This window comes from Microtus oregoni, unplaced genomic scaffold (genome assembly GCF_018167655.1).
Source record: "Microtus oregoni isolate MIOR12 unplaced genomic scaffold, Mior012 000064F_ref0000363, whole genome shotgun sequence".
Classification (NCBI taxonomy): domain Eukaryota; kingdom Metazoa; phylum Chordata; class Mammalia; order Rodentia; family Cricetidae; genus Microtus; species Microtus oregoni.
Window position 1 is genome coordinate 9,473,326 of NW_024543874.1, and position 26,604 is coordinate 9,499,929.

General features: G+C 40.5%; 1 protein-coding gene across 1 annotated transcript in view; it reads left to right on the forward strand.

Annotated features, from left to right (window-relative positions):
- Ube3c (ubiquitin protein ligase E3C) overlaps window positions 1-26,604 on the forward strand; it is a 104,926-nt gene that overhangs the window by 64,790 nt on the left and 13,532 nt on the right. Inside the window, exons 17-21 of the mRNA XM_041640591.1 lie at window positions 842-974; window positions 3,234-3,481; window positions 16,423-16,635; window positions 21,834-22,022; window positions 22,122-22,188. Of these exons, the coding sequence (XP_041496525.1) occupies window positions 842-974; window positions 3,234-3,481; window positions 16,423-16,635; window positions 21,834-22,022; window positions 22,122-22,188 (850 nt within the window). The remainder of the gene's footprint in view (window positions 1-841; window positions 975-3,233; window positions 3,482-16,422; window positions 16,636-21,833; window positions 22,023-22,121; window positions 22,189-26,604) is intronic.

Consider the following 26,604-nt stretch of genomic DNA (forward strand, 5'->3'; position numbering starts at 1 on the left):
ATTCTTTGTCTGGGGTAAACAAAAATGGACTGACCAACCAGGAGGCTCTGGGTCAGTGGTTCTCAGCCTTCTTAGTACTGTGACCCTTTAATACAGTTCCTCGTGTTGTGACCACCAACCTTAAAATTATTTAATTGCTACTTATAACTGTAATAACCTGCTACTGTTATGAATCGTGATGTAAATATTTTTTTGAAGACAGGTTTGCGGAAGGGATCATGAGTACACAGGTTGAGAGCCACTGCTCTAGGTTCATAAAAATGCTGGCATAACATAGTACCAAACTCTTGAGCTCCCTCTACTGGTATTTCACCATCATAGACATTTGAATTTTATTCTTGGAGAAAATATTCTAAGATTAGCTTACTGCTTTAAGAGCTTTATTTCCCTCTTAAATAATATTTTAAACAGTGTGTATGTGTGTGTGTGTATTCGATAGAGTTCGTCCGGAGGCTGAAGACCAACTTTTAGGAATCTGTTACCTCCTATCATTTAGGTCCCTGATCAAACTCAGGTCATAACTCTTGACAGAAAGTGCTTTACCCACTGGGTCATCTCAGTACCCCTACCTGCCTAAATTGTTAAGAAAGTACTTAATAAATGAACACATACTATGACATGGATCTTTCAAAACACTGTAAATGCAGGGGAAACAGCTTTAGAAATACTTAAATATTCATTTCTTGAAAAAAATGTTTGCTACCTTGTATAAAAAACCTGATGTCAGAAATTATAGAGATATAAAGTTAAAACATTTAACAGTCTTGATTTTAGGTTGTTAATTCTTTTAACAGCAAGTCTGTTGTTTCTAATAACCTTAACAACTTTACCTTTTTGTTAGATTTTTCAAAGGTTGATTTATGCAGATAAGCAAGAAGTTCAAGGAGATGGTCCATTTCTGGATGGGATCAATGTCACAATAAGAAGAAATTATATTTATGAAGATGCTTATGACAAACTTTCTCCAGAAAATGGTATATATACATATAGTGCTCTGTGTGTTCCTATATTTGTTAGGGGAGAAATAGGGAGTTGGTGTAGAAAATAATAATTGTTGCTAGGTATTTAATCCTAGTACCCGGGAGATATAGGAAGGTGGATCTCTCTGAGTTTGAGGTGCACATTGATTTCCAGGACAGTCAGGAGTATATAGTGAGACCCTCTCTCAAAAATATATAAATAAAATAAACAATTCTGTTAAGCCTGGTTCTGGGTATGATGATACATGCCTTTAACCCTAGCAAAAGGGCCAGGGCTGCATAGGAGTGGATGTACACAAACACACAAATGTGAAACTGTATTAAATTTAAATTAATTAATATTAATTTAACTGTATTAAATTTAATACAGTTTCTGTGTGGTTATTTCGGGAGTAAAGTTTGATTTATAGTTGATGTTAATAAATGGCATTAAAAAGATCAGTATGCTTTTAATTTTTTTTTCCTCCTTAGACCAGATCTCTCTACATAGCCCTGGTTGTCCTAGAATTTACTATGTAGAGCAGACTGGCCTCCAAATCACAGAGATCCACCTGCCTCTGCCTCCTGAGTGCTGGGATTAAAAGCATGTGCCACCACTTCCCAGCTTGTTTAGACATTTTGATCTGGAGAAAGGTTTCCTGAAACTTAACAAATAATTTTTATTTGTTTTTTGATTTTTGAAACAAGGTCTCTTTATGTAGCCCTGGCTATCTTGAAACTTTATGTAGATCAGGCCGTCCTTCAACTCACTGAGATCATCCTACCTCCACCTCCTGAGTTCTTGAATTAAAGACATGTATCAGCATACCCACGAACAGATATTTTTTAATTTAAAAAAAAAGCCTTTCAACATAGAAGCAGTAATATGAAATTTAGTTCTTTTGAAAGAAAAGGAAGCACTTGTCATTTCAGAGTATTAAATCCTTTTGTATGACAGAAACATCCTTAGCAAAACTTACAGTTTCCTCTGTCACAAGCCAGTTCACTCCTTAAACAATTTCTCAGGCCACTGTTGCCTTAAACTTGATGAAGTGCATGTTTCAGCTGTCAGAGTCATAAGCATACTTGGGTTTCACCCAATTGCCTGGTATATACTATGCCCTTGTGGTGACTGAGTTCCAGCAAGGGGGACAGTGAAAGGCTCAACTCAGACTAAAAGCATGGAGTAAAAGTGTCTTTAGTTTTTTCACTTGCATGTCTAGGAGTCAGGATATTGGTGTAGAAAATAAAAAGCTGTGTATATATTTCCACCACAGATTGATGAAACAGGGTAGTTAGTACAAAGGATATCTGTCAGTAGTTTGCTTCCTTCTTCAGATGTGTTTCTAGCTCGCTGTGAGTCTTCATATATAGAAATGTGTAACTCTAGAAAACCGGTCTGGGTCGTTTCAAATGAAGAAGACAGTATCTTTAGCTTGTAGTCAGGCTTGTCTTTGGTTGGAATTACTTTGTGGATCATTTCAGTGACAACGGGTTAGGACTACTCATTATTATCCATTACTCTAGTTGTCCCAAACCTCTCTCTTTATAAAAAGTCTTTTTCCCCTGCCCAACCTAGTTCAATTGCCTAACTTCCATCTTCAGAGATAGTGGGTTGTTCTTACTTAGAATCTTTCTCCCACTGGTTCACTAACCAGCTATCTCCTGTGTGATATATCTGTGGAAAAAGGCTTTCCATGTAAGCCCTGGGAAAGTTCCCATCAGTTTTTTTTTTTTGTTGTTGTTGTTGTTTTGGTTTGGTTTTTGGTTTTTCAAGACAGAGTTCCTCTGTAGCTTTGGAGCCTGTCCTGGAACTGGCTCTTATAAGTTGTTTTGTTTTATTTTAAAATTTGTTCATTTATTATGAATATAATGTTCTGCCTGCATGTTTCCCTGCAGGCCAGAAGAGGGTGCCAGATCTCATTATAGATGGTTGTGAGCTACCATGTAGGTACTGGGAATAGAACTCAGGACCTCTGGAAGAGCATCCAGTGCTCTTAACCACTGAGCCATTTCTCCAGCCCCAAGTTCCCATCAGTTTTATTGGCTGCTAATGTTTTTAATGGGACCTTCTACATAAAAATTGCTATTTCTAGGTTATGTTTATTTTGTTTATTTTCATTTTAAGCAACTTTGATGTCATTGTCTCTTTAGTATTACTGCTTTATTGAACCATAAGTGTTAAATGTCCCTGATTGATAATCTCAATGCCTTTACATAATGCTTCCTGTAATACTGTTTATTTTATTGCCTTTTTTTTTTCTTTTTTTACAGAACCGGATTTGAAAAAACGAATTCGTGTGCACTTGCTTAATGCCCATGGCCTGGATGAAGCTGGTATCGATGGTGGTGGTATTTTCAGAGAGTTTTTAAATGAACTACTGAAATCCGGATTTAACCCCAACCAGGGGTTCTTTAAAACTACTAATGAAGGGCTTCTATACCCCAACCCAGCTGCTCAGATGCTTGTGGGAGATTCTTTTGCAAGGCATTACTATTTCCTTGGCAGAATGCTTGGAAAGGTAATCTTTATATAAAAATAAGACTCAAGGGCCGGGCGATGGTGGCGCACGCCTTTAATCCCAGCACTCGGGAGGCAGAGGCAGGCGGATCTCTGTGAGTTCGAGACCAGCCTGGTCTACAGAGCTAGTTCCAGGACAGGCTCCAAAGCCACAGAGAAACCCTGTCTCGAAAAACCAAAAAAAAAAAAAAAGAGAGAGACTCAAAACAAAGACGTCTGTCATTCCACTGTTTTTGTTGTTGTCTAAATTTCACTGATTATTATTATTCAAAACTGTTAAAAGTCATTTTAGTGATCCCTAGCTAATACTTATTTATATAGCAACTACAGTTCATCGTCATATATTGCATGGGCAGTAGTTAGACTTTAAAAAAAATAGTATAGTATGAAAACGGAAAGTACTATAAAACTTTGCAAATAGAGGTTTTATAATAGCTACCTATATATTTATTTTCATTTGATTTCCGTGTGTGTGCGTGGCCATAGTTTGACACTGGTGTCTTCCTCAGTTGCTCCCTATCTTCCTTATTCTTTGAATTAGGGTCTCTCACTGAACCTAGTGCTTGTTCATTCACTTAACTGACCCTCAAGCCTCACCTTTCCCCATCTCCCCAGCACTGGAAATACAGATGCATGCTGACTGTGGTTTTGTTTTGTTACTGTGTGTGCTAGGAATGAAACTCCTCCTGTTTACAGTGGCAAGCACTTTACCTATTTAGCCATCACTGTAGCCCCACAGGACCTATTTTAAATTTGTTTAATGTAGTTTAGACCTGTTAAATAAAAGGGGAGTATGGAACTGAATGCAAACTTACGGTTTAATGGTGAAATGTGCAGTGTTCCCTCTAATTTAAGTCAGATACAAGACTCGACACTGGGAGATCAGCATTGTAATTGCTCCCTGTAAGTAACCAACAAAATGTAGTTGCTATATTTCTTGGTTTCTAGTGTTTTTAAATGTAGAACTCTTCCTTACAAGCATATATTTCTAGAATATGTTTATTTTTTGCTTACTTGAATTTTAAGTAAAAATGTTGGTTACTGCTAATTATGGATACATGTGTCTAGTAGACTGTTCCAGTCAAATCAGGAGCTGAAATTCATACCCATTGTGTCTTAAATGAGTGTGTATTTGAGCTTTAGTTTGATCCCAAGGGACATGCAGTTTTGGAGTGGGAAGCATAGTGCATTTGAGATATGTCCAATAGCAGATATGTGTCTGCTATCAGGCTCAATATTTTTATCAAGATTTATTTTTATTTTTAATTATGTAGAGGTCTGTGAATGTGTGTATGTGAGTGCAGGTGCCCTCAGAGGCCAGAGGCATTGGATCCATCTGAAGCTGGAGTTACAGGTGATTGAGAGCTGATTGACATGGGGACTGTGAACTGAACTCAGGTCCTCTGGAAAAACGGTATACTGCTCTTTATTACTGAGCCATCTCTGCCTTCTGGCTCTTAACTACCCAGTTCGTATTAGTATGATACAGGGAAGATTTTATACTACCTCTAACTCAAACCCATTTTGAATCCTTGTAGCTTGAGGACAAAAGATAGATACAAAGTACCCAGCCAGTTGTAGCAGGGCAGCTGAGGAAGGAGGTGGTTCATCTGCCCTCTCTTCTGGCCCACTTTCAGTTTAAGTTATGCCCCCAGGTCTTTTACCTTTTTTGCAAACAGGTCTCACAACATAGCCCTGGTGTCCTGGAGCTCAGTATGTAGACCAGACTTGGCTTCAAACTCAAAGAGATCCATCTGCTTCTACCTCTTGGGTGCTGAAATTAAAGGCATTAACCACCACACCCAGCCTGAGTTAGGGGTTTTAAAGTATAGAAGGAAGATGTAGCGTATTTGGTAGTATAAAGTAACATTGTAGTGTACACGCATCATACCTACACTAATGACTCTTATTACCAAACCTGATGACCTGAGTTTGATCTCTGTATTCAACATGGTAAAAGAAGAAAACCACCTTTCATATATACTCTATGATGTGTGCCTCCTCCCTAAATAAATAAGTGTAATAAAGGGTATGTGTATAAAATTCCAGTATCTTTAGCTTTCAGACAATTTAAAAAAAAAAATGAGATTCCACTTTTCCCCAGTTAGAATAACTACTATTAAAAGACATAGGCAGGCATGGTGGCTCGTGACTATAATCCCATTATTTGGAACACAGGATAATTACTTTAAGTTTCATACTAGCCTGAGCTTTGGGTAGGTGAAATGCTAATGAGAGAAGGGGAAAAAGAATTTTGATCCTTCGGCTGGTGGTGGTGCATGCCTTTAATCCCGGCACTCAGGAGCCAGAGACAGGCAGGCAGTTCTCTGTGAATTTGAGGCCATCCTGGTCTACAAAAGCTAGTTCCAGGACAGACACCAAAACCATACAGAGAAACCCTGTCTTGAAAGAAAAAGAGAAAAGGAAGAATCTTGATGCACAGTTAGTGAGGATGTATATATAGACTCTAGCATAGTTCCTCAAAGAACAAGTAGAGCCCTCAGATCTGGAAACTGAATCTTATAAGGTCTGACATATTTCCAGAGAAAATGAAGTCAGCGTATCAAGTCCTTGTTGTTCCATATTCACTGTTACTGATCATAATAGCTAAGATGTGAAATTTACTTAGGTGCTCAACAGTGGAAGATATAAAGAAATTATAGTATATGTACATGATGGAATAATATTCAGTTGTAAAAAATGAAGCCTTGGTATTTGCAGCAAAATAAATGGAAAACTTTTAATCCCAATATTTGGGAGGCAGAGGCTCTTGGATCTCTGTGAGTTCAAGGCCAGCTTAGTTTATAGAGCTAGTTCCAGGACAGCCAGGGCTACACAAAGAAACCCTGTCTCATTAAAAAAGGGAGGGAGGGGGGATTTAAGTGAAGTAGTTCAGACACAGAAAGACAAGTACCACATGTACAACCTGGTATGTGAAAGCTAAAATTAAGCTGTCCTGAAAATAGAATGATGATTTATAGAAGTTGGGGAGAAAAGGGGGTAGATAAGGTAGGCTGGATTTGATCAGTGAGCACTGTGGGCTTGTGTACGTGTGTAGTACATATGTAGTACAAATTCTAATTGGTCTTAAAAATAAAAACCAGGAGTCAAATATTAGGAAGTGAAAGCTGAAAGATCAGAGAAACAGAGTAGCCAGCCACTAGAGCTGAAATCTCCAAATCAGAAAGAGACCAGACTCCTGTCGGTCTCTGTCTATCTGTCCTTCCTTCCTTCATTCCTCCCCCCCATTCCATCATTCCATCCTTATCCCCGCCTTATATTCCTCTCTCCACCCAGCCATATCACTTCCTGTCTTCACCTTCCTAGAGCTGAATTAAAGGTGTGAGCCACCACTGCTCTTGTTTTCTCTTAGACTGGATCAAACTCATGTAGCCCAGGGTGGGCTTAAACTCACATTGATCCATCTGCTTCTGCCTCCCACGTGCTGGAATTAAGGGTATATGCTACCACTGCCAGCCCTCTATGGCTAACTAGTGGCTTAGCTCTGAACTCTGATCTTTATTTGCTAGATCACAAACAAGATACCACCACAGACATGTGTAGAAATGTTCACACCGAACCTCATTTATCTTAGTATAAATATTTATCAGAGGGTAATGGCACATACTTTAATTTCAGCACCTAGGAGGCTAAGGCAAGAAGATTGTGAGTTCAGAGCCAACCTTAACAAGATCTTGTCTCAGAAAACAAGGACTGGGCACATAACTCAGTGTTTGAGTATGTGTACACATTGTTTAAACCCTAAGACTGCAGAATAAAAATAGAAGTGAATTAATTAAATTATTTTTTTTAAACTAGCTCCTTGAGAATAGTGGTTGATTTAGTTCCACAGAGTTTTCTGCGTGAGAATTCCTAAGGGATTTCCAAAATACCTGTTTACCATCTGATTGTAAGTGGTTAACTTTGCATCAGCATGTCTGCATCCAAATGAATGCACCCATACAGCACTAATAGTGAGCACCTGAACACTAAATCTGCAAGAGAAGAAAACTAGCTATTGATTGATTATGGTATTTATTGGGTCATAATATATTTAAATTTTCTTAATGCATATGTTAGTGATTGTTTACTGTGATAAAGTGCACAAAGGTCTTCAGAGCAGCTTTGCACAGGAAGAATTACCTCCCGTCACTGGTCACTTCTCAGTTAAAAGTTCCATTAGCAGATGGTTCCTGCCTGGGCTCTGGGTCGCGGCTGCACTTTGTTGCCTGTAAATCAGACCCTAGACAGGGATAAGTAAACAGCCTGGATGTGGTCATGTCATGTTCTACTTTTTTACAGACAGAAGCACCTTAGTCCATTTAAGCCAATTAAGTTCAGAATATTTATTGGAACAAATCCTTTATCGTATTTGAATTCTACTTGAAATTTTTCCCCTTGATTCAGAATATTGATTTAATTGGAACAGAATGCCTATAAATCAGATTATTTGGTAATACTGTGGTCATATATTTGAAAATTTTAATTAGCAGATTGTATAACTTCAGCATGCTTTATAATTGTGTATTTTGGTAGAGTAAGTATGCAGTTAATGTATCATAAAGTGTGATATTGACAGTTAGCAGATGATCTTGACCTTTCTGGAAGCTAAAAGAACTTATTCTTATATGTCATTAGTGTCCCTTTAGAAAATGCTCTCTGGGTTTAAATCTGTGAAGTTTGAGGTGAACATTAGGACCCTTGCTTGCCTCATCCTTCACATGACACAGCTCCTCTCCTCTGCAGTCATCTTTCAGCCCTAAGCTTATTAGTACATGGTGTCCCCTGCCTTACCCCTTGCCATCAGACCAAAGGCTCTTGTCTTCCTTAGACTTGTGGTCTTGACAGTAGCACAGGCTTCCTAAAACTGAGACAGAGCCTTTTACACAAATACTCATTTAGTGACCATGCCAAATATGGTTGTGCACACATTTAACCCCAGAATTGGGGGGGCGGGGAGCAGAGGCAGGAGGATCTCTGTGACTTTAAGGCTAATCTGGTCTACATAAGCAAGTTCCAGAACAGCCAGAACTAAATAGTGAAAGAGACCCTGTCTGAAAAACAGCAACTTAGTGACCATGACTAGATGTGTGTGTGTTTTGTTCTTAAAGAAGGTCATATTGGAAAGGCAGTGATAAGTAGATGAGCCCAATCTCTGAGGTGCATGAGACCAGGTAAGGAACTCCTGATCTTGATTGCATGACCTGAAGTGTCTTTGATTTTTTGTTTGTTTGTTTGTTTTGTTGTTGTTGTTTGTTTTTTGAAACAGGGTTTCTGTGTAGCTTTAGAGCCCCTCCTGGAACTAGCTCTTGTAGACCAGGTTGTCTTCGAACTCGCAAAGATCCGCCTGTCTCTGCCTCCCGAGTGCTGGAATTAAAGACATGTGCCACCACCACCCGGCTAACTTGGATGTTTTAAGTAGGTAGAGCAAGCGCTCAAATAGGAAGGCTCCATAGATTGGTGACAGTGGAATCTTAGCCCTGGTAGTGTAGAGCTGAAAAGGAGTTATGTACAAGGGCATTGTTGCTGAATCAAGGTAAAAGGAAGAGGATAGTGTTGCAGGAGGCTGTCCAGACTTGAAATAACCACACAGAAACTGTATTGATTAAGTCATTGCTTGGCCTATTAGCTCTAGCTTCTTATTGGCTAGCTCTTACATCTTAATTTAACCCACATGGCTGTGGCTTACCAGCAAGGTTCTGCCCAGCATCTGTCTCTGGCAGCTACATGGCTTCTCCTTGACTCCGCCTACTTTTCCCAGCATTTAGTTTAGTTTTCTCCACCTACCTCTATTCTGCCCTGCCAGACCCAAGACAGATTCTTTATTAACCATTGGAATTCACAGCATACAGAGGGACATCCCACATCAGGATGGAAAGGAGGCTGCCTAGTTTGTTCTGAGAACAGAAGGATGGAAGTGGTATTGGCTAAGCTAGGGAACGTTGGGTAAGGATGACCAGTTATTTGGTTTAGATACCTGAGACATACCTAGGGACCTTAAACAGACACTGTATTCAAGAACGAGGTCTGGCCAGGAGGTGGCACACACCTTTAATCCCAGCACTTGAGAGGTAGAGGCAGGCAGATCTCTGTGAGTTTGAGGCCAGCCTGGTCTATGGAACTAGTTCTAGGACTGTTAAACAGAGAAGCCCTGTCTCAAAAAAAAAAAAAAAAAAAACAAAAAACAAAAAAAACCAGAGAGGTACAAGCTGGAGGGGGGGCACACAGAAGGTGGAACTTGGGAGCCAGGTTCCATGGAGCAGCAGAATTCTACAAAGGAAAGAAAAAACAAGGAGAATGCAATGTCTCAGAAGCATAATAAAGACTGTCTCAAGGGAAAAGAAGGATAATTGCTATGCAGTGTTACTGATGGGCCAAATAACATTAGAACCAGAGAGGTCACCTTATTATTTATCAGTGTGGACATCACTTTGGAGTGGAAGCAAAGCCTCAGCAGATGGTCAAGGACAGTAGCATCACTGCAGCTAAGGTACATTCTGTGTTCTGTACCTGTGACTGTCATCTGGGAACTACTATATGGCCATTTGAACTGACAAGCAGTGAAATGAAGGACATTTTCCTTAGCAGTAGACAAACAAACTGCTGCTTTAACTCTCAGCCTGAAGCACAGACCTGCAGGATCCCATTGGGATGTATTTGGTTCAGGTAGAGCTAAGGGGTATTTGGGAGCATGACTAGAAAAAGACAGAAGGGCAGCGAGAGTGCTAATGATTCTCGGTACTTCTCTCAGAGTGTGTTCACATGTACAAGCAGAAAGACCTCAGTGAAGTCATAGGTGGTATGCTTCAAAGGGTACTAAGATGAATGAATAGAGCCTGTGTGTGAAGGAGGCTGATACTCTCCAAGGGTGACCCAGGTATAACAGCTTTACCTGGGACTTGATAGAAATCTATGTGTCTCTTGGGCTAGCTAGCTGCCAAGCCTGTAAGCTGTATTTTGCCAGTCTCATAGCATTTGCTGGGCTGACCCTGAGAGTAACTCTCTAGAGAAACATGGGTTGTCAATTGACTGAGGTCTGAGTTAGAGTGTGCCAAAGTGACCACTAACTAGAAGGAGGCAAAATCGGCTGAGCTGGACCAGATGTGGCATCACCTATAACCCAAGCACTTGAGAGGTAGAGTTCAAGGCAGCCTGAGCTATTTGAGACCCTATATCAAGAAACTAAAGAAAACAAAATGATGAACTGGGTGCAAACAAATTAAAAACACAGACAATGATTACGGGATCCCATCTTAAAGTCCGGACTATTCAGAAAGGAAATCAGACTGGAGAGATGGTTCAACAGTTAAGAGCATGTACTGTTCTTGCAGAGGATCTATGTTTGGTTCCCAGCACACACATGTTGGCTCACAACTGTCTGTAACTCCAGTTCTAGGAAATCTGACTCCTTCTGACCCCTAAGAGCGCTAGGCACGCCTGTGGTGCACACATTCAGTCAAAATAATTACACACATTAAAAAATAAGGCAGGAAGGAAATCAGTCTGTGAGTGGGAAAAGAAGAGAAAGACAGTGAAAAGGAGAAAAAGGGGCTAAAGTTAGGGTGAGATAGGGAGTCAGGCAGAAATTAGCATGGACTGTCAAACCCAGAGGGTAAAGGGGATCTGAGTGAGGGTCAGTACATAGCAGAATAGACTTAAAGACCAGGTGGCCATGCCAAACTAGTGAAGGTGGCATGAACTAAGTAGCTAGAATGTTAGATAATGGCCATCTGGGTCACTGATGTCACCAAAGGTTGTCACAAGGCTGTTGAAGTAAAAAGCTTTTGCTTTTTTATATTATTATTGTTATTGTTGTTATGCACATGCAGTATGAAGTGAGCGTGTGCCACAATGCACTTTTGCAGGTCAGAGGCCAACTGTGAAAGAATTTTTTCCACTTTGGGTTTTGAAAATGGGTCTTAGTTTCACAGGCTTGCGTGGCATTCACTTTTACCTGCTGAGCCCAGAAGTGAAAATCTTGTATTAAAGAAGGCCTGACAGTGCTGGCAAGGTGTCATGGACCTGTCCCAGTGTAGATATCACAAGAAGAATATGTGCTCTGTAAGCACAGGTAACTTTGTTGGCTTAAATGCTACAGGAACTGCCTGTGACTGAAAACCAAAGATTCTAAATGAGGTTTTTTTTTTTTGTTTTTTTCTTTTTTGTTTTGTTTTGTTTTTTATTCAGGGTTTCTTTCTGTAGCCTTGGCTGTGCTGGAACTCTCTCTTTAGACCAGACTGGCTGCAGAGATCCACCTGCCTCTGTCTCCTGAGTGCTGGAATCAAAGGCTTGTGCAGCCATTGCAGCTTAAATGAGTCTTGATGACCTACACATTTGTAGGTGACCTGAAAGGGTCAAGAAAGGGCATGTGGTTTGATAAACAAACTCATAGGAGTAGCCCTGTCTGTAAAATGTTGCCTGACGTAGTTGGCAACTAATAAGTGTTTTAAGTGGATGATACTATTGATGTACTTGAGCCCTATAGTCAAGACTTGGTGTGTCCTGTAGAGTAGGAGCTTACACTCCAGATCCTCATGGGTCAGTCCAGTTCTTAACTTCCAAAGCTCAGGTTTAGAGTGTACTACTCTGGGTATACATACTTAGCTCAGAGCTCTGTTTTGTTTTTTAAACTATGTGGTTAGCCTGACTGGAAATAATTAAAATTACTATTTGCTTACTCATTTAGGATGGCTTTAAAGCAAGACATCATCTCCTATAGTTTTTAGATTAAGTTATAAATGTTCACTTTAGAACTACCTGAAGATTGATAGAGATGCATTTGAAAAGCATTATTTTTTTATTGATTCTTAATGTAGTAAATTACCAAAGTTATTTGGCAGCAAACAGAAGTGGCCTGTGCTGTGGCTCACATTTCTTCTCCTGATAGAGCCACAATTTGCATTAATTACATTGAGACTGCACTCACTTATATTAAAAGGCTTCTACTATAATTAATCCTTTTCATTTCAAACCATTTTGGCACCATTTCTGGCTATAAACACTCATAAAGGACAGATAGCTGGAAAACACAACACAGGGTTTTCTGTATACCTATCTTTTTCTCCTGTGACAGGTAGTTATTGATAGGTTTCTAGGAACAAGTATGGTGCAATGGGCTGGAAAATGCTAAGTGGGTTATTTTGCATAAAAATAGACAGTTTTAGAGTTATATAACTAACCTGTATTTAGAAAATACCTTGATTTATGCTTACATCTGTATCTCAGTTGCATACATTATGGAAATTTAATTTATAATCCATTTAGCTGATGCAGTCATAGTTTTCAGTGCTATCATTTATTAGTGCTTGTATATTAAATGCTTTAAAGGTTTAAACCTGCCTTATGTAAAAAATTATACCTATACATTTACATTTTATGAGTCACAGTGGGATTTCTGCTTAAAATTCAGGTAGCCCTGATATATTTAACGAATTTCTCTGGTTTATTGTTACTAATGCAGAAACGGCAAACAATGACCTTCCATATTGAACATCCAATGATTTACACTCCAGCTTACTTTCAAAGTCCACTGTGTAAATGAGGGCTTTTTCTCAACACCTGGGATCAATCATGTGGCTTTATACAGAATGCTCTCCTTGGCTTTGAACTCATCTTTCATTTAGAAGTAATGGTGTTTATAAGTACTCCAGGTTAATAGTATTAACCGTTTTTTGTTGGTTGGTTGGTTGGTTGGAGTTTTTTGTTTGCTTTTTTTGGGGGGAGGGGGGGCTTTGTGTTTGTTTGAGACAGGATCTCACTATGTAGCTCTGGCTGTCCCGGATCTCACTACATAGGCCAGATTGACCTTGAACTCTCAGATTTTGTTGTGGTTTGTTTTGTTTGTTTTCACCTTTTTTGGTTTGGGTTTTTGTTTTTTCGAGACAGGTTTCTGAGTAGCTTTGGAGCCTGTCCTGGAACTAGCTCTTGTAGACCAGGCTGGCCTTGAAGTCAGAGATCCAGCCCACCACTTCCAGTGTTGTTGAAGGAGCTGCGGGCTGCGTTCCTGCCACCCAGCTCCTGGCCGCCTGGCTAGCTTATGCCCCAAAATAACAACACACAAACTGTATTCATATAAACACTGCTTGGCCCATTTCTATTAATGTGTGTAGCACCATGAGGTGCCCTTACCAGGAAGATTCTAGCCTACGTCCATCCTTCACCGCGTCTGCCCCAGAGAGCAAGAGCTATGGCGTCTTAGCTCACTTTCTCCTCCTCCCAGCATTCTGTTCTGTTTACTCCACCCACCTAAAGGCTGACCTATCAAATGGGCCAAGGCAGTTTCTTTATTAGCCAATGACCTTCCTCTATCACAGTGTATTAACCATTTTTAACTTCAGTGAACTATGACCTTTTGGAACAACTTTTTTAATATTGTCAGTGGATACTATGTGAGTGGTTGCAGTTTTATTATTCATTCTCTCATTTTGTACTATGTTGTCAACTTTTAAAAAGTTGATTGGGAAATGATTCATCTTCAGATTGGCTGTAAATCACAGGGACATGCATCTTGTTTTTCCTAGCTAAGGTTGACAAGGTTTTCCTACTGGGTAACCTGGAAAGGAGCATTTTAGAGTGTCTGATAGTAGCTTTTTGAAGCAAAACACCAGTGCCATGCAAAATGCTTACTTTGGGGAAGAGATCCTCAACTATTTTCTAGTGTCCTTCAATCCTCTGACCCAAGTGAGTTTTCAAATTGTGGTCCTCCTCCAAGATCTGCATACACTGTATCTAGGCTTTCCACTAATGACATCATAGAACGCAGTATGAAACAGTGAGTGAGGACTGTGGCTACTCGGGACTGAGAGTGAGTGAAAAGTGATTCACCTCTTACTGTCTTACTGTCACGTCTCAAATGAAGTGTATGATGTAGCTGGTAATGCCCCCTTGCCTGGAGCGCTGGGTAAGGGGTTACTGTAGAGTGAAATTGCCCATGGAGGAGATGTATTTTTTTATCTGAACATTACCTGGACATGTAACTGCCCTGGGAGGTGGGGAAGGAGCACAGACTCGCCATGAACATTGATCTCTAGGTTAGACATATCCCAGTAGAAAAAACACTTGTGAAGGAACTCAGATTTCTGTGCTCCTTAGAAGTCAGTTTCTTAGCATGTTAGATCTTGGGGAAATGAGTTGGTCATGGCCTGCTCAATGTAATGCCTATGTTTACAAGAGTGTTTAAGAACAACAACCAAGCTGTTTACTAGAAAACTAGACAAAGGTTGGTTACAGTTTCCAAGTTTGCCTGTCAGAATAAGACACCAGTAATATAGGGGTGGTTGGTTTTCACGTGCTTTTGTGTGTGCTCATCTGCCATGGTGCACAAGTGGATGTAAAGGTAAAAGTTCTTTCATTCTACAATGTGGTCCCGAGGATCAGGCTTGGCAGCAAGAGCTTTCACCCCCTGAGCTACCTTGCCACTAACTCTAAATTTTTTTTTTAATCTCACCACACATTTTTGAGTCTTTATTGCATTTTACAACTGTGGCCATTGGAATATTTACCTTGTGGCGTGAATCTCTGACCTGATGTTGGAAACTTTACTTTCCATCTCTGCCAAGAAATCTCTGGAGATCTACATACTAACTAACACTAATTAATCCAATAGTTGTCAGCTTCTAGCCACAGTGAGATGATCATCCATTGCCTCAACAACCAGGGCCAAGATTAGAAAGCTGGCAGTACTGACAGGTGGGAGCATGAGAGCCAGCAGGAGTCTTTACACGTCACTGGTAGAAGAAAAGTACTAGCATTTTAGAACTCTTTGGATAATGTCTTCCTTGTGCCAGCTACCTCTGTGCTCTTCTGCTCCTAATGTTCACGAGAGTTCAGAAGTGACAACACCACGCATACCCATCACCAGGTAAATAGGTGAATCTATCACACCTCAGGAAAAACCTAATGTGTGCTATCTTATAAGAGTGGTGAAACTTACTGTTAAGAGAGCAGACTAAGGGTAGATCTGTGGAGGGGGTTCCCTTAAGTTACTCAGGTATAACCAAGTAAGAAATTTATCAAGTGTCATGCAAGGTTTGTCTGTCAGTTATACTGCTGTGCAAATAATTTCAAAAAAAAAAATGTTAACATTAAAGGTAGAAATGACCTGCTATAAAAACATATTTCTTCTCTTTTTTCTTTTTAAGGGGTGTGTATGTGTGTATCTGTGTGAGCATATGCCATATGTATTCAAGAGCTCACAGAGACCAAAAGAATACATTAGATCTTCTGGAGCCATAGTTACAGGAGCAAACTCAGGTCCTCTGGAAGAACAGCAGTCTTCTGAACTATAGTAGTAGAGTGTGAGCAGCTGCAGCTGATATGTCCAGATCTATAATCTCCAGGGAGCTGTGTTCAAGTTTTAGTGCACCCTGTCTGTGAATGTGGTCAAGTTAAAACATGAAACCATGCTGAATTAGAAGAGGTCCCAAAATCCAATGACCAGTGTCTTTCAAAGATAAATGAAAGATGTGACACAAAGAAGACACAGTGAAGACCAGCGGGTGCAGAGGCAGGAAGTAGAGGGGTACAGCTGAAGCCATAGATTATGGGTGTTCCGAGCTGCCCGGAGCTTGAAGGATCCATCTGTAGTGTTGTGAGACAGTACTCTGGTGTGTTTGAGTTTCCTGTTGGTGCCTAACACTACTACAAACCCTAAAGCACTCATGTCTGACTCTGTGGAAAACATTTGCTTACCTATTATGGCATAAAGGACTTGGCAATGACCTTAGAAGTCCCACTTGGTATTAGCACTCTGTGGTTTTAGCCCTGGCCTAGCACATGGTAAATGCATTGGCCTCACTTATGGTTGTCTCATTATCATGGAGACAGAGTATACTACTACTCAGGACTCTTTCACTGTTGAATCAAACTGTGTTTGGGTTATAGGAAGCATGAGGATAATATTGAATGTTAGTAATCCCTGTCTGCCCTCTGGTCTGTCTGAAGGCTCTGTATGAAAACATGCTGGTGGAGCTACCATTTGCTGGGTTTTTCCTGTCTAAGCTACTGGGAACCAGTGCAGATGTGGACATTCACCATCTGGCCTCATTGGACCCTGAAGTTTATAAGAACCTGCTTTTCCTCAAGAGCTACGAGGAGGATGTGGAAGAGCTGGGACTGAACTTTACTGTTGTGAACAATGACCTGGGGGAAGCACAGGTGAGCTGGGGCTCATTTCATTCTTTCAGTGGGAAGATGTTCTTCATACCTCTGTCGCCATGGCAGTATTCTTAATTGGAAAAGATTTTTGGGGTGGGCTTGGCAGCCACAGCAGCTCAAGCCTTCCATTTCACTCCTATTCTCAACATCTTTTTAGGGATAGCTTGCCCTGCCTGGCAGTCCTTCCCTCTCTAAATTAGTGCCTCATAGCTGTGCTGCAGCTGGAGCTTCTCTCATTTCCATCCTGGGGAGTGACTGCCAAACCTTCCTTCCCTCACATCTACCTGGTCACTCCTGCTGCTTTCATCCTATTTGCAAAAAGGAAAAATAAATAAATAAAAAGCCTATATTAGAGTCAGACTAGGTTTTGATGTTGTTTTTGGTTTGTTGGGCTTTTGTTATTTGGTGTGTGCACTTTGTGTGCATGGTTTTTTTTGTTTGTTGGTTTTTTGAGGGAGGGTTTCTCTGTAGCTTTGGAGCTTGTCTTGGAACTAGCTAGCTCTTGAAGACCAAGCTGGCCTTTAACTCAGAGATCCACCTGTCTCTGCAGTGTTGGAATTAAAGGCATGCTCCACCACCGCCCAGCTCATGTGGATTTTTGTGAGACAGAGTTTCACTATGTAGGTGAAGCTGACTGATCTTCAACACACACAGGTCTGCCTACTTCTGTCTCCTAAGTGCTAGGATTAAAGACATGTGCCTAACCCAAAATCACTTTTTTTTTTTCCCTTCCTTCCTTCCTTTCTTTCTTTTTTTGTATGGGAGGGTCTGGTGAGACAGGGTCTCACCTGTTTCTGTCTCTAGTGCTTGGATTGAAGTCATAAACTACCATATCCACCTCCAAACTAGTTTTTTGTTTGTTGTGTAGTTTCTTGAGACAGGGCTTATCTGTGTAGCACTAGCCCTGGCTGTCCTGGAGCTCATGCTATAGACCAGACACGAACTCATTGTGTAGCTCTGGGAAAGAAAAGGAAGAAAAACAGTTGTTTTCTGCCCGACCTTGGCACAGCAGCATACTATCCTATCTTTTGTATTATGTGTTAAGTGTTCCCAAAACTTAGAAAACTCCTTAAAATGCTTACAAAACTGTACATACTGATGGATGTAGTAATTCTAGCACCTGAGAGACTAAGGCAACAGACTAACCGATTCTAGATTGGTCTATATCCAGAATTTGTCTCAACAAAGAGCAGAAAACATACGTCATCCTCATAAGTGGATCATTACTAGCCACCAAACAAAATGTGAGCTAAGGAAGCACAAATTATAAGCTGTGAAGTATTAACAAGCATGACTTAAAAGTTATAGGTAGAAAAGTTGGAGCTAGAACCCAGGCATGTGCTAGGCAGGCACTGTGCCTCCAGACAGCATTGTTAGTCCTTGATGTACAGCGGTAATCTTTTTCTGAGTTCAGTAATTGGGTTAGTAACAAAGTTTGATTTTCTTGTTTGTTTGTTTTTTGAGACAGGAATGATCTCAGTATGTAGCTCTTGACTGTTCTGGAACTCACGATGTAGACCAAACTGGCCCCAGTCTCACAGAGATCCACCTGCCTCTACCTCCCAAGTATCAAAGGCATGTGCTAACACACCTAGCAATTTTTTTTAATTTACACTGTTACTTGTTTCTGATGTTGGTTATTCAAAGGTAATCAGTACATGAAATACAAGTATGTATTCACATAGTAAAGTGACTGTAGAGAAAAAGTCCCTGTGTATTTCAAACATCTAGAAGAAAGGAATTCGGTTGCTTTTATCATTGAAAAGATGATAAGTGAGCCAGGCAGTGGCGGTGCACGCCTTTGATCCCAGCACTCAGGAGGCTGAGACAGGCGAATCTGAGTTTGAGGCCAGCATGGTCTACAGAACAAGTTCCAGGAGAGGTTCCAAAAACCACAAAGGAACCCTGTCTCAAAACAAAAAACTTTGTGGCTATGTGTTTAACCTGACTTTAATATGCAGCAAACATCATGACATCACATTACATAGGAACCCATAAATGCATACTTTTTTTGTTTTTAATGTATCAAATGAAAAATAAATTTAGGGGGTTGGGGAGAAATTTCAGTTCATAAAATGCTTGCTGCTCAATTATGAGGACCCCATTGCCCATGTAGAAAGCCAAGTGTTGTAACCTGGAAACATCCTGGGTGTGTTCTGTGCCAAGGTTCCAGAATTCACCAATCAGTCACATCTAGGGAATAAACTGTAATCCTAGCACAGAGGGCAGGGGCAAGATTGGCTGGAAGGTGAGGTTTGTACCATCATAAGGATGTTTTCTTTTACGGCCAGTATGTATGCTACTGTTGCCCTGTATCTTGGCAGCATGATCTCTTAGTTAAGGTTTCTGTTACTATGGTAAAACACTGACCAAAAACAACTTGGGGAGGAAAGTGTTTATTCGTCCTTCAGTTTATAGTCTGTCTTCTGGGGAAGTCAGAGCAGGAACTCAGAAAGAACCCAAAGGCGGGAACTGATGCAGTGGCAATAGAGGAGTGCTGCTTACTGGGTGGCTTCTTGTAGTGTGCTCAGCCTGCTTTCTTATAGAACCCAGGACCACAAGTCCAGGGATGACCCCACCCACAATGGTCTGGACCCTCTCACGTCAGTCACTAATTAAGAAAATACCTATAGGCCAGTCTGATGGCCTATAGTCTCAATTGAGGATACTGCTTTCCAAATGACTCTATTCTATGTCAAGTTGATTTAAAAAAAAAAATAACTAGTTGGCACACTTGATTAATACTGTGAGGTGATCCCTGAGGCAGCTACTGGTGGCATAGAATTTTCCACTGATTTAAGAAGTGATAAATGCTGGTGTAGAAATTGCTATACCAAAGATCTCATGAGAAGAGTACAGAAGTACCAATCTAAGGGACTTCTGCAGAAGTACTTAGAAGCAGAGAACCCTCTGTGGACCATGTGCCACTACTCTTCCTCTGTAAAGTAGCAGTTCTGTTCCTAGAGTATTTCCTTAGTGTGAACAATCTGCCTTTTCTTAGTCTAAAAATGAACTTAAAGTTTAGATGCTAATTTATGTGTGTTTACTGGAGGAAAACGCCAAGGGTGTGACCACACCATAAGTAATCATGAATAGTGGGAATAGAGTCATAAAACCTTGATTGGCGTCCTCAATTTTCTTGGCTATATGACCTTAGATAAGTCACAGGGCCTTCCCTGATGTGGGAGCAACTGTGGTGGTATCACAGTTGACCCTCAGAAGTCCCAGAGGAAAATGCCTACAAGGAGAGCTTCCTTGTGGTGCCTTTTCATTGCACTGCTGGGGGTGGAACCCAGAGTCTCATGATGCCGGCCATTTCCTATACCACTAAACTATGCCCACAACCTGTCCAGTCTTCAAAGGGTGCCTTAATGTTTCTATCAAACCTAGAATTGTGGCGCATTTGGGTGACTTTTAAATAAAAAAATATGTTTAGATTTAGTCTGAGGGCAGATTTTAAATTAAAGGTAGTATCGCCTCTTTATTAAGTCACTAGAAATTTCACTGTTATCTTACTAGGCAAAATAATTGGTGGTCTTGGAAGTCCATTTAACTGAAAACTTGATTGTTTCTTTGTCTTCGCATCATACAATCACATCATCATCTATTACCTTCCTTAATCCATTTAAAGGAAGCAATGTTTTTATATATGGTAATATAATAGCCAGCCTCAGGAGGCCTGGTTAACAGATGAACTGTCAGCTGAATACAAGGAGAGGAATTAAGGTAATGAACAGTCCTCACTCAGCCCAGAGACAATGGCTTGAAAGCCCATTGTAAGATTTGATGGGTCCCAAACTGAAAAAGCAAATTAGTAAGAAAGATTGAATGTCTAAAATGTGAGATACTGCAGGAAGGAATCAGTCAAGTTTAACACTCAAGTTTAAAGCTGCATAACTTTAATAAAATGGCAATTAGACCACTCTGCCGTCCAGTACCAGATACGGATAAGTAAAGTTCTTCACTTCACAGTGAAATACCTTTATAAAAAGTGGTATACTTGGTATAAAAGCCACTACTCAGCTCATAGTATGTTCTTGTTATTCTGGAGAGTTAATGGAGCCATGAAAAAAAGTAAAGCTGGAGAGATGGTGTTGCCAGTAGTTCTGCAATCTACATTATAAGCACCTACAGTCAGAACTTGCCTCCTGCTTTCCCAGACACTGATCCCATTTCATGTCGTTCTTAGTTCACTAGCAGTGAATGTTAAAGTGGATACACAAAAATGATTTTGCTCTTTTATTGTGTGTCTCCACCCTCTCACTGCCAGTATGTGGCCCAGGATAGCTTAGAATTAGCTGTCTGCCTTTGCTTTCCAAGTGCCGGGGTTACAAGTGTGCAGCCCTACCCTTGATTATTGTATGTTCTTTATTCACAGAATAGGTAACCTTCACTAACCCCAGAAATGTATTTCTTTTACATTGTTATAAACAAGGCATTTCAGAGCATGCTCTTGTAGCTGATGGTACCGCATCTCTGGTGACCTGTGGTGGTCTTTTCTGTATGTGAAAGTTTACACAGTCATAGCACCTGCTGCTGAGGCAAGGACTCACTGCAAGGTGAGAGCTACATTTTCACTGCACTACTTTCATACTGATCCTGCCATGACAATTACAGAGCTGTTCTTCATGTTCATTCTAAATAGAAACACAGTGTAACTGCATTAGGATGGGGAGGGTTTGTCTTTTTCTTTATATTTTGGTTTGTTTTGAATTTTGTTTTTACAGTTTTCTCTGTGTAACTCAGTATAACCAGGAATCTTCCTGCCTCAGCCTTCCCTAGTAATGGAATTAAAGGCATTCAATATATCTTACTCCTTCCCCCTCAAAAATAATTTACCACTGTCTTTAAATCAAACATTTTACAGTAGAGACAACATTCTGAAAATGTAAAACGGAGTATGATGACTTTTTATTCTCCAGAATGAGTACCTTGTCTCTGGGACTCAAATCACCCTCTGATTCATAAGTTTGCCCTTAATGGCTCTACTGTTTTTAAATGAAGTGTAATAATTCCATTACTACATGATTCCTTAGTGCTGAGAGATGACAGGATGCTTAATGGAAGGAAAGACAGAAAGTGCTGCCTCTTGCCATGCTGTCCTGTGAGCTTGTGCTGCTGTTATGTGTTGGATTCTTGTTTTCTGGAACTTTGTTTCCCTGTTGAACCCTCTAGAACCCTGTGCTTTATGTTCACAGGTGGTTGAACTAAAATTTGGTGGGAAAGATATCCCAGTAACTGGGGCCAACCGCATTGCCTACATCCACCTGGTGGCTGACTACCGGCTGAACAAGCAGATTCGACCACACTGCCTAGCTTTCCGCCAGGGCCTGGCCAACGTTGTGAGCCTAGAGTGGCTCCGAATGTTTGACCAGCAGGAAATTCAGGTGCCATAGCTACTACTATCAAAGACCATTGCCTCAGGAAATAAGACACTTTCTGAAAAATCTCCCTTTGGGTTTACAATTTAACCTTTTTCCCCCCAGGTATTAATTTCTGGTGCACAAGTTCCTGTAAGTCTGGAGGACCTAAAATCCTTTACAAACTATTCAGGTATGTGACACCACATTTAGGTGTACCTTCCCCATAGGTCAGCTCTCAACACAATCTCTTACATGGGTTGTGTACTGTGAGACACAGGACACTGCTCCATTCCTATCTGTCCACCTTACTGTTAAGAGCTCTTCTCAGTCATTTGCAGGGCTACCAGCAAGTACAAGTATGAACTTTTTCTAATTTTTGTAGTGTTCTGTACCTTGTTTATTCTCTTCTTCATAACCTGCCTTCTTTTACTTATACTCACAGACATTTGGTTGCTTCCATCCTTGTTTTTAAAGGAGGTGTCATGGTGGTACATGCCTTTAATCTCAACAGTTAAGATCCATAAGCAGATGGATCTCTGTGAGCTCTAGGCCAGCCTAGTCTATATACTAAGTCCCCGGACAGCCAGGGCTATATAGAGAGACCTTGTCTCAAAAGTAACAACAGTAAAAGGGGGTGATAAACTAGCATAGCACTCTATAGTTAAATGTGCTTAATATGTGTGAACCTCTGGCTTCAAGCTCCAGCACAGAAATAATTAATTGAATGAAAAAATACAACAGTACTAATGATTCCATTATCAAAAGATAAACACTAGTAAAGATTGGAAAATTAGATTCAGAGATTAGCAAGTGGTAAGACCACTTTCTGCCCAGGCATGAGAATCTGAATTCACATTCCATGTACTCACATTTAAAAAAACAAGGTGGGGGCTGGAGAGATGGCTCAGAGGTTAAGAGCACTGCCTGCTCTTCCAAAGGTCCTGAGTTCAATTCCCAGCAACCACATGGTGGCTCACAACCATCTGTAATGGGGTCTGGTGCCCTCTTCTGGCCTGCAGGCATACACACAGACAGAATATTGTATACATAATAAATAAGTAAATATTTAAAAAATAAATAAATAAATAAAAAATAAAAAAACAAGGTGTGCTGGGATTAAAGGCATGTGCCTTTAGGGGTAGTGGGGAGGTTAGTTTTTAAGTAATCTATTTTAATTGTGTTGCGTGTGATGGTGCATACCGTTAATCCCAGAATGTATGGGGTAGAGGCAGGGTGGTTGTCTGAGTTTGAGGCCAGCCTGTAGTACACATAAAGACTTTCAGGCTAACTAGAGCTCCATACTAGGACCCTGTCTCAAAAGGGAAGTTGATAATATATGGATGGTTGGGAATGCCAGAAGATGGAGAATTCAGAGCCGACATGGGCAACTTAGCAAGACCCTATCTTAATATCAAGAAAACAATAAAAAAAAAGCAATTATGTCAGTGGTCAGGTGCTTGCTTGCAGGTTTCCCAAGACTCTAGGTTCAACCTCCACTTTGAAGAGTGTGTAGGAGACTGATTAGCAAGATTATATTCTGGGTTAATAAATCAGATGGGAGCCGGGAGGTGGTGGCTCACGCCTGTAATCCCAGCATTTAGGAGGCAGAGACAGGCAGATCTCAGTGAGTTCGAGGCCAGCCTGGTCTACAAAGCGAGTTCCAGGACAGCCAGGACTGTTACACGGAGAAACCCTGTCTCAAAAAAACAAAATAAAATCAATAAGATGGGTTTCTGAAAACAAAAACAACTCAGCAAAACATGGGCTTCTATACACAAGAATTGATCATTCTGCTGGGCGTGGTAGAGCACACCTTTAATCCCAGCACTCAAGAGGCAAAAGTAGGTGGATCTCTGTGAGTCTGAGGCCATCCTGGTCTACAAAGCGAATTCTAGGATAGCCAGGGCTGTTACACAAGAAACCCTGTCTCTTGACTGGAGAATGGTGTAGGAGATCCGTCTGACCACGGTGTGTTGCTTTCATTGGTTGAATAAAGAAACTGCCTTGGCCTTTTCATAGGGCAGACTTAGATAGGCGAAGTAGACAGAACTGAATGCTGGGAAGAGGAAGGCAGAGAGAGAGAGAGAGAGAGCTGCCATGAAGTCGCCAGATCAGAGATGCTGAATCTTTGCCGGTAAGCCACAACCTTGTCGTGATACACAGATTAATGGAAATGGGTTAGATCAGGATGTGAGAGTTGGCCAAGAAGAGGCCAGATATAATGGGCCAGGCAGTAATTAAATTAATACAATTTCTTTGTGGTTATTTCGGAGGTTAAGCTAGCCAGGCAGCAGGACTCAGCTCACTCCTCCATTCTACAGGAAAAATAGCTCAATAATTAAGAGCACTGACTGCTCTTCCAGAGGTCCTGAATTCAATTCCCGGCAACCACATGGTGGCTCTCACAACCATATGTAATGAGATCTGATTTCTTCTTCTGGTATGGATGAAAACAAAGCACTCGGGGCTGGAGAGATGGCCCAGAGGTTAAGAGCACTGACTGCTCTTCCAAAGGTCCTGAGTTCAATTCCCAGCAACCACATGGTGGCTCACAACCATCTATAATGAGGTCTGGTGCCCTCTTCTGGCCTGCAGGCATACACACAGAATATTCTATACATAATAAATATTAAAAAAAAAAGAAAAGAAAACAAAGCACTCATATGCATAAAATTTTTTTAAAAAAAGAGGAAAAAGAAGGGGGGAAGGAGAAGAAGAAGAAAAAAAGAAAGCAACCCTGTGTGGAGAAAAAAAGAATTGATCATTCCACTGACTGCATCAAAAATTATAGACTACAAATGGACCCAGTAATGTAAATATAAGGTATATATAATAAAAACTGCAAAGAGTTGTAAGAAATTAAAGGAGATCTAGCAGGGCAGTAGAGGCACACCTTTAACCCCAACACTCAGACGGCAAGGGTAGGTAGATCTCTAAATTGAGTTCAAGGCCAGCCTGGTCTACTGAGTCAGAAACTCTCAAAATGAAACAATTAGAAAAGGAAAGAAAGGAAAAAGGAAATTCAAGGAGAGCTAAATAAACAGAAAAACTGTTTTCTTTGACTGGAAAACTAATATTATTAAAATGGTAATTATCTCCAAATTGACCTATTAATTCAATCTAATTGTGTGATTTTATGTGTCTGTTTTGCTTCCAATGTATGTCTGTGCATCACATGTTTGCCTGGTGCTCACAGAAGCCAGAAGCATCAGATTCCTTGGAGCTGTTTGGCTTTAGAGATGGCTTAGTGGTTAAGAATACTGGCTGCTCTTTCAGATGACATGGGTTCATTTCCCAGTACCTACATGGTAGTTCACAACTATACTCTAGTTCCAGGAGTACCCCTTCTGCTATCCATGTATAATGTATGCACATGATGTGCATGCATGCATGCATGCATACATACATACAAACAAACAATACACAAGGGGGGTGGGGCTGGTGAGATGGCTCAGATGTTAACAGCACTGGCTGTTCTTCCAGAGGTCCTGAGTTCAATTCCCAGCAACCACATGGTATCTCACAACCTTCTGTAATGAGATCTGGTTCCCTCTTCTGGCATGCAACCACACATGCAGGCAGAAGACTGTCCATATAATAAATAAAATTTAAAAATAGATATGAAAAATGTAACTTTTAAATTAAGAAAAGAAACCCAGCTGGTTGGGGTGGCATACACTAGTAGGATTTACTGTGTTCAAGGCAAATCTGGGCTACAAAGTGAGACTCTGTATCAAAAACAAATTAGCAGGTGGAATGGGAAGAGAAAGGAAAGGAGAGAGAAGGAAAAACCCAATTCAGGCTACTGTGTTCTGTTAAATGGCGTTTTGTGTACACCATCTGTTAAGGTAGAGACAGAGGTCAGAGATGACTGTAGGATCTTTTTTTCTTTTATTTTAAGATTTGTTTATTATGTATACAGTGTTCTGTCTGCATGTATACCTGCAGGCCAGAAGAGGGCACCTTATCTCATTACAGATGGTTGTGAGCCACCATGTGGTTGCTGGGAATTGAACTCATGATCTCTGGAAGAGCAGTCAGTGCTCTCAACCGCTGAGCCATCTCTCCAGCCCCAACTGTAGGATCTTTGTGAGAAAATGGAAATGTTCTAAATCTAGTTATGTCAGTCACTTAAATGTATATGTTTATTTGTGTGTGTGCATTTGTTTCTTCTGTAGTTGTTGCTTTAAACCCGAACTCTAAATTTACATAAAAGCAAATAATGCCAAAAGTCATAGTGTCTGCACTCTCAAGTCATGTGTTTAAGAAAATGCCATTGTTCTGACCTTTCTTTGCCAAGAACTTGCCCTGGGTTGTTTGACCTTCCTTGACTTGCACTGAGAGCTTATACCTTTAAGGATCCCAGCTATTCCAGTAAATAGATTTAAAATAGTACCGTAGTCATTTTGGTGCCAATTAATGCACTTAAGATACCTTATTGATGTTATTTCTGTAGTGGATTAACAATGAGGGAACAATATATAGCAATTATTTTAGTTTTAGAAAGCACTTAATGAGATTAAAAACTGTAAGTAGCAGATAGTACATTTTAGAATTGTGTCTAATCACAGGCAGGGCTGGTTGTCAGCTAAACTCTGAACCTTAT